General features: G+C 41.8%; 1 protein-coding gene across 1 annotated transcript in view; it reads right to left on the bottom strand.

Moving 5' to 3' along the window:
- The window catches only part of noc2l (NOC2-like nucleolar associated transcriptional repressor), a 43,052-nt gene that overhangs the window by 13,475 nt on the left and 13,649 nt on the right, over positions 1-15,928 (bottom strand). The window contains exons 13-15 of the mRNA XM_034086463.1: positions 15,566-15,679; positions 14,371-14,472; positions 12,892-13,035 (exon numbers count right to left, since the gene is read on the bottom strand). Coding sequence (XP_033942354.1) covers positions 12,892-13,035; positions 14,371-14,472; positions 15,566-15,679 — 360 coding nt within the window. The remainder of the gene's footprint in view (positions 1-12,891; positions 13,036-14,370; positions 14,473-15,565; positions 15,680-15,928) is intronic.

Here is a 15,928-nt window from a genome sequence, read left to right on the forward strand (position 1 = left end):
AAATAAAGAGGCCGGCGCTCCAGGGTCTGGTTCTGCTGTGCGTTTTTGTGATGTAATGGTAAAACATTTCAGAATTCCTCCACGGGATGCCATTGTACGTCACTCAACCCACGAAATACACACTCAGTACATAGCTAGACCCGCAAATTTGCGGGCCAGGAATTCGCGGGCACAGCCAGCTGTGTGGCTGACTGACAGCCAGCGGCACAGCTGTAGCCACGTACAGTGTGTGTGTGTGTGTGTGTGTGTGTGTGTGTGTATTTCGCGGGTTTCTAAATGTTTTGTGCTTGTGTGTTTATGTTGACAAGGAGGTTTAATAACTGTGCTACACAAAACGTGCAGTCGGTTTCATTTTCATCGCCGTTTGTAGTAGAGTTAGCAGGGTATTTTTATTTTAACTCTCGTCCCAAAATAAGTTTTTATCCTCCCCGACACTATTTTTTTCGGCCCCGGGACGACGGGACGTCCTTGAGCTCGAGCCCTGAAACTAGGGGTGTTGAAAATAAGCGTTTCTACGATGCATTGCGATACGGACGTGGACGATTCGGTATCGATGCAGTGACGGAAGATAATCGGTTATAGCGTATTAACGTTGATTCCTGATTTTCCGGCCGCGGCTTTACTATAACGTTTTTTTTCCCTGTCACTTTAATATCAAATCGGTCGGTGACGCAGAGATCAGGGAACAGACGTGACAGCGACAAAGCAACACCAAACACGGAGCAGTCTGCTTTATCCACCAACACAACACCACCAGTCCAGAACCCCACAGCAGAAGGACCCGCTCTGAATCACTCCGTGTCGCTGCGGCACAGGGATTTAAGTTTTTCAAAAATAATCGCGTTACAATCATGTCAGGTTTTTGGTGGATTTAATTAAGTCTTGGATTGCAAAGTATGAATGTCCTCTAGCAATTTTCAGACGATATATACGTGTGTAAAGTTTGTGAAGGCAGGAGGAAAAAAGCTTCCGCGATCACCGTCTCTTCCGTTCCTCCAAACCCCACCCCCTCCCTGAAAATAATGAGTGACAGGCTGATGGTGACCTGATAGAAACTTTATTATTCACTTAATCACTGAGATTTAATGAAGCTAATTTAATCTCATACATTCATGGGATTTATGTAACAATAAGACCCACATGCAGTATTTTTGTTTGTATATGCTGTTGTAAATACTCCTGTTGTCTGCTGTGTTCAGACTCAAGTCCTGTGTGTGATGCCACATTCAGGACATTCAGTGTCCTTTTTTTAACAGAAGACCGTTGCTAGAAGCTGCAGCTAGACTGCAGAAGCATTATTTTTTTGTTTTTGAGGATGGAACAACTTCACAAACGGAGGCTAGACCTATACAATTCATTTATTTTGGTTTATAAATTAATGTCAAGACATTTATGTTATTGATTTCTGAAGCACTTTCTAAATAATAAAAAGAGAGTTCATATGTATTTACTGCATGTATGCATTGATGAAAAATAAGCCGTGTGCAGTAATATAGAAAATTGAGGATGCAACGCATTGGTATGAATCGTGATGTATCGTGATGCATCGGGATATCGAATTGAATCGAATCGTTGACGGGATAATCGTAATGGAATCGAATCGTGAGACCAGTGAAGATGCACAGCCCTTCAAACATGGTCTCCATCACTTCAGTCATGCATTATTTTATACTTCAGTTATTATCCAGTGGAAAGTCCTTACCTACTGGCCTAGTTCAATCAAAGTGGTTACTTTTTTTTGGCTGGGCAGTGTAGTTTTACACCGTCTTATTTGACTTTCTCAGGACTTAAAACTGTTTTGTGGGGTCAGACCCCCACAAAGAAAAAAATATATTTACACACGTAAGGTCATCATCTTAACAGTTTTGTATGCTCATCCATGAGCAGAGCATCAAGTTGACATCTCTATTACAGTAGTGTTCATTTCGTTGACTAAAACTATGACGAAATATGTTCGCCAACAACCTTTTTTTCCATGACGAAAACGAGACGATGACGAGACGGCAGTAAACAATAACTAACAAAATCATCATGCAATATCGTTAACGAAAAGTGACGAGACGAAAATGTAGTTTACTAAATAAAAACTATGCCAAAATCTCTTTACTTTCGTTGACGAAAAATGAAGAGACGAAATATTATCAAAGATAACATTACATCTCTGATAGTCAGTTTTTCTCCCAGCAGTTCCATTTCCGGTGCTGCGGCAGGGCAGCAGCTGTGTGTGTCTGTGCTGTGCGCGGCGGTAGATTTGAATTACACCGGGCAGCGGCACACTGTGAACTGTCAGGAAGACTCGGGTCTAACTCATGGTCTAACTAACCTTATTTAACAGAAAATAAAATGGCACCAACAGGGCTTTGGAGCAGTGGTCGCACTTGCGTTAACCGAATACCCCCCGTCAGCGCGAGTGAGTGATAAATTGTGCACTCGACGGATAATAATGGATTATGACGGAAATGTTACGATCCTGTCCGTCAAAATGACTGACAACGAAAAAGTCTAAAGCCACCACTGCTTGGGAGAAAGAAACGATGTGACATTTGGGCCCATTTTGGCTAAAATGAGGCGGAGAAAAAAAGCGAATGCATTGTTTTATCAGAAGGGAAGCAATGTGGCCATAACACAGGTAAAGACACCACAAACCTGATTCATGTTTTTCATCAAATAAGGACAAGATATAATCTTATTTATTTATATATACTAAAATGACAAATTATTGGTTTTGGCTAGACTAGTTTGACTGAAATGTTCTATATAATTTGATGACTAAAAAAGACTCAACAGTTTTCATTGACAAAAAGTAGACTAAAATAAGACTAAAATGCTCAGACTTTTAGTCGACTAAAACTTGACTAAATAAAAACAGGATGAAGGTGACTAAATATGACTAAAACTAAAAACACAGGACTAAGACTAAAACTAAATAAAAAAATAGCTGACGAAATTAACACTATATTACAGCTGAATGCGGCGATTACCATCTTGTTCACCAAAACGCCTCACAAACTTATTGAGATCCAAAGCTTTAGTGCGTTTTGATTCAATGCTGAGTACAGCCAAACTTGACAGTCTCTTTTCTGTCATTGTAGACCGCAAATACCTCATCCGAATGCTTCTCGTTTTGCGCCGTCCCGTTCAAATGAAATCGCCGCCAATCATATTTCCACACTCGCGCCAGGACCGGGGGAGGGGTTACATGACGTGCATCTTGTGCTGCATTCACTTGCATTCGGACATTAGAGACTTTCTCTCATAAATGTCCGATGAACCACAACTTTTCTTTCAAAACAAAGCTGCCAACTGGGGTGGCAGCTGGGGTTGCAAGGCCTATTTTTAGGGTGGCAGTTGCCACCCCATGCCACCCCGGTAGGTGAAACTAGGCTACTAGCTAGCTACAGTACAGATGCAACTAGATGGGCTGTTAACTCTCGCTCTTCTTTCTTTTTTTTAAAAAAAACACACGCATTTTTCCCACCCGCATTCCGCGAAGACCCGCCCTACTGTGCCTCTGATTCGCAGACTGTTGGTGGGGGAAAAAAACGCTGACGGGATGCTGAATGTGATTGGACCAATGCGTTGACAGATACACACAGACAGTGGAGCAGTCGTACATGCAGAGCGCTGTTTGCAGTGCACATAGCGGAGAATTTTGACTTGTTGCGTTGTGGCGATGTCTCGCAGATAACACAGATAATACATATGAAAAGTATAATTTTCTCAGAGTCCAGAGACAGTTGTGGTTCGGTCTGGATCGGAGTCCGGACTTTGAGGATGCCTGCTTTAATGCATCAATGCTTATAATTAAAACATTTGATATATATTATTCTGAAATGGGCCAATCTGCATAATGAGTACTTTATTATTATTTAGTATTCCTACACTCTGGTACTTCTACTTTCTGAATACTTCATCGCTTTCTGCTTATAGGCCAACCGACTGCTCTCCTCAACTTCCAATTAGCTATAACTGTATAAATCAGGGGTGGCCAACCAGTCAGAGGTTAAGAGCCACATTTTTTTCTATGTTACTGCAAAGAGCCACATCAAACAGTTTTTTGTTTTCTGGAGACAAGATTTCAACTTTCATTCATTTTTGTGGCATTGGGATATATATTTTTTAAATCCTCTGGAGCAGAGAGAGGAGCTGTGGATTATTGTTATTGATTAATGCATCAGTGTTTCTTAGGGTCAAAAACACTAAACTCACAACTTAAAATGAAAGCGTTTAGTTTATTTATTTAGTTCAATGTGAAAAGTGACAGTAGTTATAATACTGCTGCTGGTTTATAAAGCACTGAATGGTTTAGGCCCAAATTACATTTCTGACCTCCTGCTAAATTATGAACCATCCAGATCTCTCAGGTCTTCAGGGACTGGTCAGCTTTCTGTCCCCAGAGTCAGAACTAAACATGGTAAAGCAGCGTTTAGTTATTATGCTCCAAATATCTGGAACAAACTCACACCTGCAGTTCCGCTGCAACTCTGACTACTTTTAAATCCAGGCTGAAGACTTTTCTTTTTGTCGCTGCTTTTAATTGAACTATTCATATCTTAGACTGTACTGTAACTTTTATCCATGTATTTTTTCTTTTAATGTTTTAAATTTAAATTTAATTAATTTCTCCATGAAATTTATGAGAGGGACTGCTCGAAAGTAGGATATTTGGGATATCCATCGTAGCCAGGGTTTACGTTCAGTTTTTAGGTGAGTTGTACTGAGGAACAAGTATCACATCACCGACAGGTGAAAAATAGTGTTTTGGTAACATGGGGTGTTCAGGTAACACTTACAGACTTTGTTATGGAACGCAAAGCAGAGTAGGGGCTAGTACACCCTCCTGAGGGTCCAATTGTGGATGTCATGCGAGCAAAACATGGTGAAAACCGTCTGTCTAAATTAAAAATCTGGACGGAAATGTTCGGATTTCCAAAGGGAGGTTCTTTGAGTAAATTAAAAATCAAGAACCGAAATAATTGAACTATTCATATCTTAGACTGCACTGTAACTTTTAATGTTTATTGTATTAGCTTTTCTTTTTAATGACTGATTTTAAATGCCATTTTCTTAATGTCTTTCATTTTTCTTTTAATGTTTCTTTTATCTTTTACTGTTTTTAAATGCCTTTGTCTGAATGTCTTTCAATTTTGTAAAGCACCTTGAATTGCCTGGTGCTGAAAGGTGCTATATAAATAAACTTGCCTTGCCTTGCCTTATAGATTATTTGCAATTTGGTGCTATATATATATATATATATATATATATATATATATATATATATATATATATATATATTAAAAACAAAATTCTATATATTTTTTAAACACCTTGAATTTCAAGGGGGGGCGCGGGGCTCCGTTGGCGGGGCGCAGTGCCCCTCCAAGACAATGGTAGGGGAAACTCTGGATAGTGTTTAATCAACGATAGGTTTTCCCCCCCCCTCAAAGGTGATTGGTTCACTGCATCGCAGGTATTATTGTGATTGGCTCTTGGGCCACATCAAAATTAGACACGCTGTCATCCTCTCATACTGATACCGGGACGAAAGTAACACGGGACGAAAGTAACACGGGACGAAAGTAACGGAGCGATTTCAGTTTTCTCACCGGAGTACTTTACCCCGTCATTCTTAAAGTACCGATACTAATGAAACGGAGGAATCGTAACGTTTTTAACGGCAGGGTATTGCGGTACCTTTCAAGTATCGGTACACCGTGCAACACTAGTCAGTGTCTCTCCCCCAAACTCACACATAGGCTATACAATTCGATATGAACTGAAGAGCCGCATGAAACTAGGCAAAGAGCCGCATGCGGCTCGAGAGCCGCGGGTTAGCCACCCCTGGTATAGATGGATACAAGTTTCATGGTATATAAATGTTGAGTAAACTAAACAACTACAAGCAGCAGCATTTGTATTCCACTGTACAGTATTTAATTCTGTTTTTATTTGATCTTACGTTCATTTAGTTTTCTTATTTCTGCATTAACCTGCCCATTGGTCACTTGCAGAAACTATCTACATTTTTCCCCCTTCCTATTTGTCTTTCTTCTGCATTTTGTGTTGTTGATATCTTATGTATGTATAATAGGGATGTTAAGATTCACCGATTTGCATCGGTGCACCGGCATAACCGTTCAAAATGCGGTTGAAAGAGTGCACATCGGCTACAGTTTGGGTTAAACTTGCGAGGCATCAATTGTAGTGGCATTGCATCGTTAAAAAAACGATGTATTCATATAATATCCTCTCATCTTGTCAGAGGGTTCTTACACCTTTACCAAAGTCAAATTCAAGCACTTTTCAAGCATCTTACAGCTGTTGTAAATTACATATTTATATACACATACTAGTGTTGCACGGTGTACCGATACTTGAAAGGTACCGCGATACCCTGCCGTTAAAAACGGTACGATTCCTCCGTTTCATTAGTATCGGTACTTTAAGAATGACGGGGAAAAGTACTCTTGTGAAAAAGCGCCGTTTTAATAAGAGCCGTGTGTGTTCAGCGCTCTGCTTCCACTCCCTGCAATGCAGCCGTGCCTGCAGTCCCGCTCCTCTCAAGCACGCTCTAAGTCCCTCCCCTCTCTCTCGTGCATGCGGCCACGCGCTAGCTGCCAGAGCATGTGAGAAAACAAGAAGCATGGCCGCTGCGCCTCGGCTTGTTGACAAAAAAGACGCCAGAAGTCTGTGAACGGGCCGTTCAGGTGTTCAGAGCAGAGCTCCCTGTGGGAGCGGCAGAGCGTGATGTGCACTGAAAAGTTTTTCTGTCGCAATATTATCGTTGAGCAAACTTAACTAGCAAACTAGCATCACTATCTGCTAACGTTAGCTTTAGCCTTCGTTTTCTATTAGTTTTTTTCATAGGCTATAAACGGAGGTGGTATAAGTATATATCTTGTACTTGAGTAAAAGTAGAAGTACCCAGGTCTTGTACTTGAGTTAAAGTAGAAGTACCAGAATGTAGGAACAATCCTGCAATCAAAATGTTCCTCAAATAAAAGTACAAAAGTATTATCATCAAAATATAGTTAAAGTAGCGACAGTAAAAGTAGAAGTACTCAGGTCTTGTACTAGAAGCACCAGAGTGTAGGAATACTCTGTTACAGTAAAAGTACTGCATTCAAAATGTTCCTCAAGTAAAAGTATTAAAGTAGGGACAGTAAAAGTAGTCATTGTGCAGATTGGTCTATTTCAGAATAATATATATGATATGTTTTATAATGATTGATCATGAAAGTGTTCTCAAAGCTGGTAAAGGTGCAGCTAGTTTGAAGTACTTTGTAGACTGCAGGGTAGCTGGTGGATTTACTCCAGGTGGAACTAAAGTCTGATTCAACACTTGATTAGATTTCACATCATTCATCCAGATCTGTGAAGTAACTAAAGGGATTAATACATGTAGTGGAGGAGAAGTACACCATGTACCTCTGAACTGTAGTGGATTAGAAGTACAAAGTAGCAAAAGAAACATTGAAAAGTATCTCAAAATTGTACCCAAGTAGTACTTGAGTTTATGAACTTAGTTACACCAGTGGCTATAAAGATAGAAAGACTAAGCCTTGCACAGAGGCATGAAAATACATTTTCAAAATGCTCAACAGTGCTGCCAAAATGTTAAACTCACTGCTACACAATTAAAATAAATGCTTTTATATATATATATTTATATTAGATGTGACTCTTTGGCGTTTCTGTTCTTAGTAACACTGCTGCTTTAGTTGTTCTGACTGCTAAAATCATCTGTTATTCCTAATTTTAAAGCCGATATTCCGTGTTTCCTTTTTTTTAAGAAAAGTATCGAAAAAGAATCGGAATCGCAATTCTTGACTTGGTATCGGTACCAAAATGTTGGTATCGTGACAACACTAACACATACTCAAATGATTATTTCCCTAACTCACAATATATCAGATGTTCTTTATGCTATAAACAACCAAATGTGTGTTTCATAATAGCATTCTACATGAGGATGAAAAATTAAAGAAAAGAAAACTAAGTTTAATATTTCAAAATGAGTGACCCATCTGTACGTAGACTGGGCATCCCATATAACCTGGCTGAGCCAATATAAAACAATCAGCCAAATAACTTTTCAATACATTATTGATTACTATTTTTGAGGTACTTTTAGGTTGGCAGTGAACATAAGTCAGAGGTAAATGGTGTACTTCTACTCCACTACATGTATTTAATACCTTTAGTTACAGTTACAGATGTGGATGAATGATGTGAAATATAATCAAGTGTTAAATCAGACTTTAGTTCCACCTGGAGTAAATTCACAAGCTACCCTGCAGTATACAAAGTCATTCAAACTAGCTGCACCTTTACCAGCTTTGAGAACACTTTAATGATCAATCATTATAAAACATATCATATATTATTATGAAATGGACAGATTGATCGAGTGGGCGGGGCCTAAATGGAAGATTTAAACATCACTTTAAATCTTCCATTTAAAGTGATGTTTAAACTCAGTTAATGGGCTCATTCACTGGAGCTTCAACAAACAACAATCAACTTAATTATTACATTAAAATGATGTACATTATTCAAGTTTACATTCACTTTGGATAATAACACGGGAGAAATTAGCGGAAGCGCTCTCTTTTCCTCTCTCCCTCTCCCCCCTCTCTCCCCCTCTCTCTCTCTCCTGACAGCCTGTCAGTATCTCATGCAGCTCACTGATCCAGTAATGAATGACCCGACAGTGAAGAATAAATATATTTATAACTAGTTTAGCTTGTTCCAGAGGTAGATAAAATAGCTAAGTGTGTTAGGTCTAACTCTTTTCGTCCCGCTTACCAGTCTGGCGGGCGGAGCTGCAGGATTTCTGCTTCACACGCGTTGCATACTGCTATTTTACTGTCTTTTTCAGACACCTTAAAATAATGCCAGACCGGTGAAGCCATTTTGGCGAGCTTGTTTTGCCGCACACAGAGAAAAGTGTCATGTATTTTACGTCATGCGATCGGCTCTCGCGATCGGCATGTTTAGAGAGCACCGATCGATCGGTAGAGAGTGAGTATCGGCCGATCTCGATCGGTGACCGATCGATCGGAGTTTTAAAGCTCAATTTATTTGAGCTTTAAAACATTTGTTTGTTTTAAAGCTCAATAAATAACAAAGAAGTCCTTTGACCGGCACTTTTCTAATTTTGTCCGGAAGATTTAAACTTTAACGGAAATGTTGACCGGCGGAAAAAAAATCTAACTGAAACTCGGCCGCACGGTCCCCTCGTTCCTTGGAAGAGGCGGAGAGGTGGGTGTTAGTCATCTGCTGGTGGACTACCGGAGAGAATTACAGTGCTTGCCCCGACGGGGAGGGATTGTATTGAATAACAGCAGCAGGAGCAAACGCTTGCCTCTGGGAGGGAGAAAAAGAGCCACGGCGGAGAATAAACAGAAGGGCAACCATGGCAACCATGCAGGCAAGTCTTCTTCGCTGCTTTTGAGGCAGACTACAGCGCCAATTACAGGCCTGGCATATGTACTACAGCGTCTCCAGCGCTTTCAAGCGGCAATGGCCGGCCGTGGCCCAACCCCACATTCCCCTGATAGGTGGAGAATTGACCACTAAGCGGAACACCACTTCTGTGACGTAGAGAATCATTCAAATCTGGATCAGTCTGTGTCAGATCCGTTTTTAGAGATTTGGGTATGGAGGAAAAGAGAGAGGGTTGTGTTTTCTGACACTTGGTGAGTTCCCTGGAACACCGGGGACACATATTCATGTATAAAAAACGTACAAAAGTGCATTTTGCATGATAGGTCCCCTTTAAGGTAAAAAATAAACAGCATGATGGGATGCGCAGTACTAGTAGAGAGAACCAAATATGTAAAGCACTTTTTTGTTAATTTATGATTTGCTGCATAAGGAATAAAACAAAAATCCTCTGTCGTACCATATTGAATTGTATCATTATTTTTAGGGATGCACGATAATTATCGGCCCGATAATTATCGGTCCGATATTAGGAATTATGACGTCATCCCGATAAACCCGATACCAGTATTAATAGCCCCGATAATATACAATATTTTTTTTGGGTAAAAAAAAAGAAAAAAATACTGCGGTGTGGGTGGATTGGGATGAGGGGCGCTTGTTTTTCACTCGGCTCCTCCCGTTTTGCCAGTACTGTGGTATTAGTGGTTTAGGAAGAGGGGAGTTCTTCACAAATCCAGCGCTCCCTAATACTTCGAACCTGATCAGTCACCTGAAACATCGCCATCGCTACGATGGTGTGTTAAAAGCGCACGAAGACAATAATACAATACATTGTGTGTGTGTGTGTGTGTGCGTACGTGCGTGCGTGCGCGCGCAAGCGAGCGTTGGAGCTGTGTGCAACTCAAGGCAGTGTTGTAGTCAAGTCACCAATTCACGAGTCCAAGTCACCCTCGAGTCACCACTCTTCGAGTCCGAGTCCGAGTCACCAAGGGAGAGTCGTAGTCGAGTCCAAGTCACCCAAGGAGTGTCCAAGTCGAGTCCGAGTCCAATTCCGAGTCACTTAAGAAGAGTCCAAGTCAAGTCCGAGTCACAAGTCTTCATGTATTAATCTTCGTGGATATATGTTTTGAAATGTAGCTGCTCCTCTACATTGCTGTTATCCTGTCTATTGAACTGCTGTGAAGCGACTTTGGCTACAATTCTTGTATTAATATTATTATTATATATAAATAAACTATATTTAAAATGAGTTACCTTTTAGAGAAGTGATTATATTTGTATGCCAATATTTTCCTATGGTAAAGTTTTCGTTTTGCACTTTTATTTTGATAGTAATAAGATCGGGACTCTTATTTTGAAGGGACTTTTACGGGTTAAATCAGTTTACTGATAAAGATTTATCCCCAGAAAGCACATGGCTACTTAGCATGCAAAATGACATCATTCTGCATGTTAAGTATGTGCTTTCGTTATCGGCTGAATCTTTATTTATTGATTAGATCACGTTACTCTGATGATAGTGTTCAAGACAGCCTATATGTCTGAACTCGATCCTTAGAGTAATGTGTTACGGAGCCTTCTCTTCTATATTGTTTCCACATAACGAGCATTTTGCTCTTTTCCAATGTGGAAGCAGAATGTGTGAAAGCATACAGCACGATGCGGGGTGTGTCTGTAGACATCTCTAGACTGGAACAGCGGGGCCCAGTACGTGAACTCGCCATACAGGATAGAGGACATCAGACTCCAGAGAAAATGTGCTCGAGTCCGAGTCCAAGTCGGAGCGTCAATGTACGAGTCGAGTCCGAGTCATCGTGGGGGGGGGGGGGAATTAACGAGCCCGAGTCCAAGTCATCCTGTGCGAGAATTCACGAGTCCATGTCCGAGTCGCGTCAATCAGTGCGCGAGTCCGAATCGAGTCACGAGTCCCGAAAATCGGCACTCAAGTCCGACTCGAGTCCGAGTCCAGGACTCGAGTACTCCATCTCTGACTCAAGGCATATGCTCGAACCGGAGCTGCCTGGACGCTGCAATCATGTTGCGCCCACTATCCGTGCTGACTTTTCGTACAACGTCCCGCTGTCTGCTTCCTGCATAAAGTCAAGTGCTCGGCGCAGTTGTGGCGAAATGTCGCTCCTCTGTTTTCATTTAAACAGCTCCTTATATCCGTTAGCGCAGCTAGCTAGCACCAGATGCTAACAACAACAATGCACATAAGGTCTCTCGCTCGCTCGGGCCACACATACACACACCCTCCCGGTCCTCCAGGTGGCAAGTCGGTGCCTGCCGGTGAGCGTGGAAGTGTGGTCTGCCACAAGCGGGCGGCAGGAGCGGGGCTGTCAGCATCAGCTTGTAGATGGTATTTTAAACTCGATGCGCTCTGAAACTACGGGGCGGCCAAGGAAAAAAAATACACATGCGTTAATCTCGTTAAAATAATTAGTGGCGTACATTTTTTTTTATTATCGGTTATCGGTATCGGTCTTGAGAAGCAGGAAGTTATCGGTATCGGTTTCAAAAACCCAATATCATGCATCCCTAATTATTTTGCATTGTATTGAATTGCATCGTATCGCCCCGAATCACATAATGTTGAATGAAATCGTATCGAACTGTATCGCAACAGGGGTGAATCATTACATTACATGTTAGACGCTTTTATCCAAAGCGACTTACATACTCAATACTGTGGACAATCCCCACAGGAACAATTTGGGGTGAAGTGTCTTTCCCAGGGACACAACGACATGCTGACTGCAGTGGGCTTTGAACCTGTGACCCCCTGATCCGAACACCTACGCACAACACACTGCGCCACACACACATTGTATCGTATCGCATGGCGCTTCAAATGTATCGTTAATGTATGGTATCGTTGGCAACGTATAGAGATGTGTATCGCATCGGCCTCAGTGATGGAGGTGCACATCCCCAATGTATAAGGAATTGTTGGAGGACCCTGGGACTTCAATTTTGAATTGCCAAAACTATATTATAGCTATTAAGCATATTACAATAAAGCCTTTAAATATTTTCTAAATTTTTCTTTGCACATGTCGGAAATTGTTAATTGAAAGAGTGTATTTTAATGTTTCCTCTACAGCTTTTAAGAAAAACTGTAAACCTAACCCTCAATACAGTCTGAGGTGAAGAAGTGTGTTACCTAATACCAACAGATATAAAAAAGAAAAAGTCCAGAGTACCTGGAAGTTTAAACAAGTGTAATGAAGATGCTCTTTGAAGAGAAAAATAGAAAAAAACACACACAACACCACACACACACACACACACACACACACACACACACACACACACACACACACACACACACACACACACACACACACACACACACACACACACACACACACACACACACACACACACACACACACACACACACACACACACACACACACACACACACACACACACACTCACCACAGCGGTGGCATCGGCCACTCCGAAGGCGGCCTTCTGTCTCCGTGCTGTGATGTAGCTGCTGTTCTCCTGTACCTTTTCCAGCAGCTGGCGCACTGGCTTGCAGTAATTGGCCACTTTGCATTCCTTCAGGAACGCTTTCAGCTGTAGGGGACATGGAGGGGGAGTATGAGAAAGGAGGAACCCATGTAAAAAAAAATTCATCCAGTTTGCCCATACGGTTTGTTCTGTCACAGCTGAGGAGGGTTTGTGGTCGTTTCCCCTGAGGGGGGCCGATGAAGCCTGGCAGATCCTGAATCATCTATTCAGACAGGTTTTTAACTCGAGAAATGATGTTCAGACCCACTGCTTCCTTATTAGTTCAGACTGAATCAATGTCATTGTGTAACACCTGTGTGTGTGTGTGTGTGTGTGTGTGTGTGTGTGTGTGTGTGTGTGTGTGTGTGTGTGTGTGTGTGTGTGTGTGTGTGTGTGTGTGTGTGTGTGTGTGTGTGTGTGTGTGTGTCTAGCCATCAACATAAAAAAGACCCAAATCCTCCACCAACCACCAGTACGCCTGTCCTACCCCCAAACATCTCCATTGACAACATCAGACTGGAAAATGTGGACTACTTCCCATACCTTGGCAGCCTCCTATCATCAAAAGCTGTTATTGATGAGGAAATACACCATCGCCTCAGCTGTGCCAGTGGGGCTTTCTGGGGCTAAGGAAGAGAGTCTTTGAGAACCGTGATCTCCAAGCAAAGACCAAAATCTTTGTCTATAAAGCTGTGGTGCTCCCCACTCTTCTGTATGGATCAGAAGCCTGGACCACATACAGCAGGCACTTAAAAGGCACTTGAGGCATACCATCAGAGATCCCTCCGAAAAATCCTCAGGATTATCTGGGAGGAAGGGTGCACTAACACCAGCGTCCTGGAGGAGGCTGACATTCCCACCATCACTGCCACCATTGCCCAAAACCAGCTCAGATGGACTGGCCATGTTATCCGCATGCCTGACTCTCGCCTCCCAAAACAAGTCCTTTATTCCCAGCTTGTTAAAGGGAAACGGGCCCCTGGAGGCCAAAAGAAGAGGTACAAAGATAACATAAAAACAAACCTAAAGAAGTGCCACATAGACCTAAAAGCTTGGGAAGACATGGCAACAGACAGGGCGACCTGGAGAAACCTTGTCTGTGAGGGTGCTGCACTATATAATGATGACCTCTGCCATGCTGCACAAGACAAGCGCAGACTCAGGAAGGAGAGAGCAACCACCAAACAGGTCCAACCCAAACCCTCCACCACTACATTCCCATGTCCACATTGCACAAGAATAATCGGGTCCAGAATCGGCCTCTACGCCCACCTGAAGACCCACAAGGACCAAGAAGGAGGACAGTCATACTCGACTACGAGTGACAGCCGATGATGATGGTGTGTGTGTGTGTGTATAAAGACATTTCCTCTCACAGACTCAGTTTGCAGGTTGAGTTACCTGAATGGCTGTGGGCAGGGCGATCTCTGGGAAGCCGATGGAAGTGGCCTGAGTGTGGAAGTACTCCAGTATCAGGTCATACAGCTGGTCAATCAAGCCGTCCTAAAATTCAACAGAACATCACGATGAACAAACATTATCATACTTTAGAAAGGAGAGATCAGCTAACATGGTGTCCGACAGAATAAACAAAGACAATTGCCATCGGAATTATCAAGCTAAATGTAGCCTAGCTGTCATGCATCACCTGAATTTGGTCACCTCAGACGTATAGAAAGAATTGCTTCACCAAATACTCTGCAGATCATAACATGCCTACTCAACATCCTAGACACGATCAGGGGATATAACTTGCAATATATAAACTTATATTCAGGTGTTGTCTGCTCTTACTGTTGCTTTAATTATACTGCTAAATTACAATACCATTTTTTTTTTTAATTTTATTTAGAAAAATCCAACACGCTTCCATTGAACAAATTGAACTGAAGATAAAAGGCACCAATCAAATAAGAAGTATTACATTTTAAAGTGCAGTTTTCTTGTACATTTCTTAAAACAAACTCAAAAACTCCTTAAGTGCAATATCACAGTACATCACAATGTTTTTATTGTGCATGTTGACTATAAAGACACAATAGATGCTACAGCCCTAGTCTGCAGTATTAGACAAGAAGTGGGTTGGGACGACAAATGAAAGACTTTCTAGCCTATGTTGACTAATGAGTGCTCAGGTTTAGACGGCTCAGTTCCTGTTAAATCGGGACCGCTGGGATTCTACGAGGCAGGAGTTTGTGGCAGCTGCCCAGGTGAAAACAGCCCTAGCGAGCGGAGTGCAGGGGATAATCCCAGAGGGCCGTGCTGCAATCCTCTTGGCTACAAGCTGAGCGTGGCGACAGAGGGCCATTTTTAGAGCCCTGACAAGGAGCTTTCAGTGCTGCCCTCAATCCCCTTATGTACAGACGCAGGCTAACACGCAGGGCAAGGTAGCATAGTGAAATTACATTAACTAAGACTTGAACCACTCAACTGATCAGCTGCTACACCATCTTGTTAAAAATATATATCAAAAGTATCAACAATCAAAACAGGTGCACACAACGAGCAGTGTCACACTAAATGGTCAACCACACTAAATGGTCAACCTAACTCTAAATATCTGCCCTTTCAAGCGGGGGGTCACAATAAAACTTACCTTATAGGCTTTCTCCATGAGGTTGACTTTGCTTAGCTTCAGGATGACTGCAAAGTTGATGGGCTTCTTGCTCATTCGCGCTGGTTTCTTGTTGAAGTCCACCTGTTGGACGATCTATAATAAAAAAAAAAGAGGTTGTTTAACTTTGAAAAAACAGCTCAGAAACACTTCATTTAAAGTGGTACTTCAGTGCAATGGATACCATCTTCAGAGATCAGAATAGTACATGGACACAGAATCCAAGTGCAAAAAATGTGATCTGAAAACCTGGGTTTATTTTGTGATAGTATTCATTATTAGTCTCCTATGGTTTGTATTTGTAAAATAAAGTGTTTTAGATGACTCATCAACCTGTTGTCCCAA

The sequence above is a fragment of the Pseudochaenichthys georgianus genome, chromosome 7 (assembly GCF_902827115.2).
Source record: "Pseudochaenichthys georgianus chromosome 7, fPseGeo1.2, whole genome shotgun sequence".
Lineage (NCBI taxonomy): Eukaryota > Metazoa > Chordata > Actinopteri > Perciformes > Channichthyidae > Pseudochaenichthys > Pseudochaenichthys georgianus.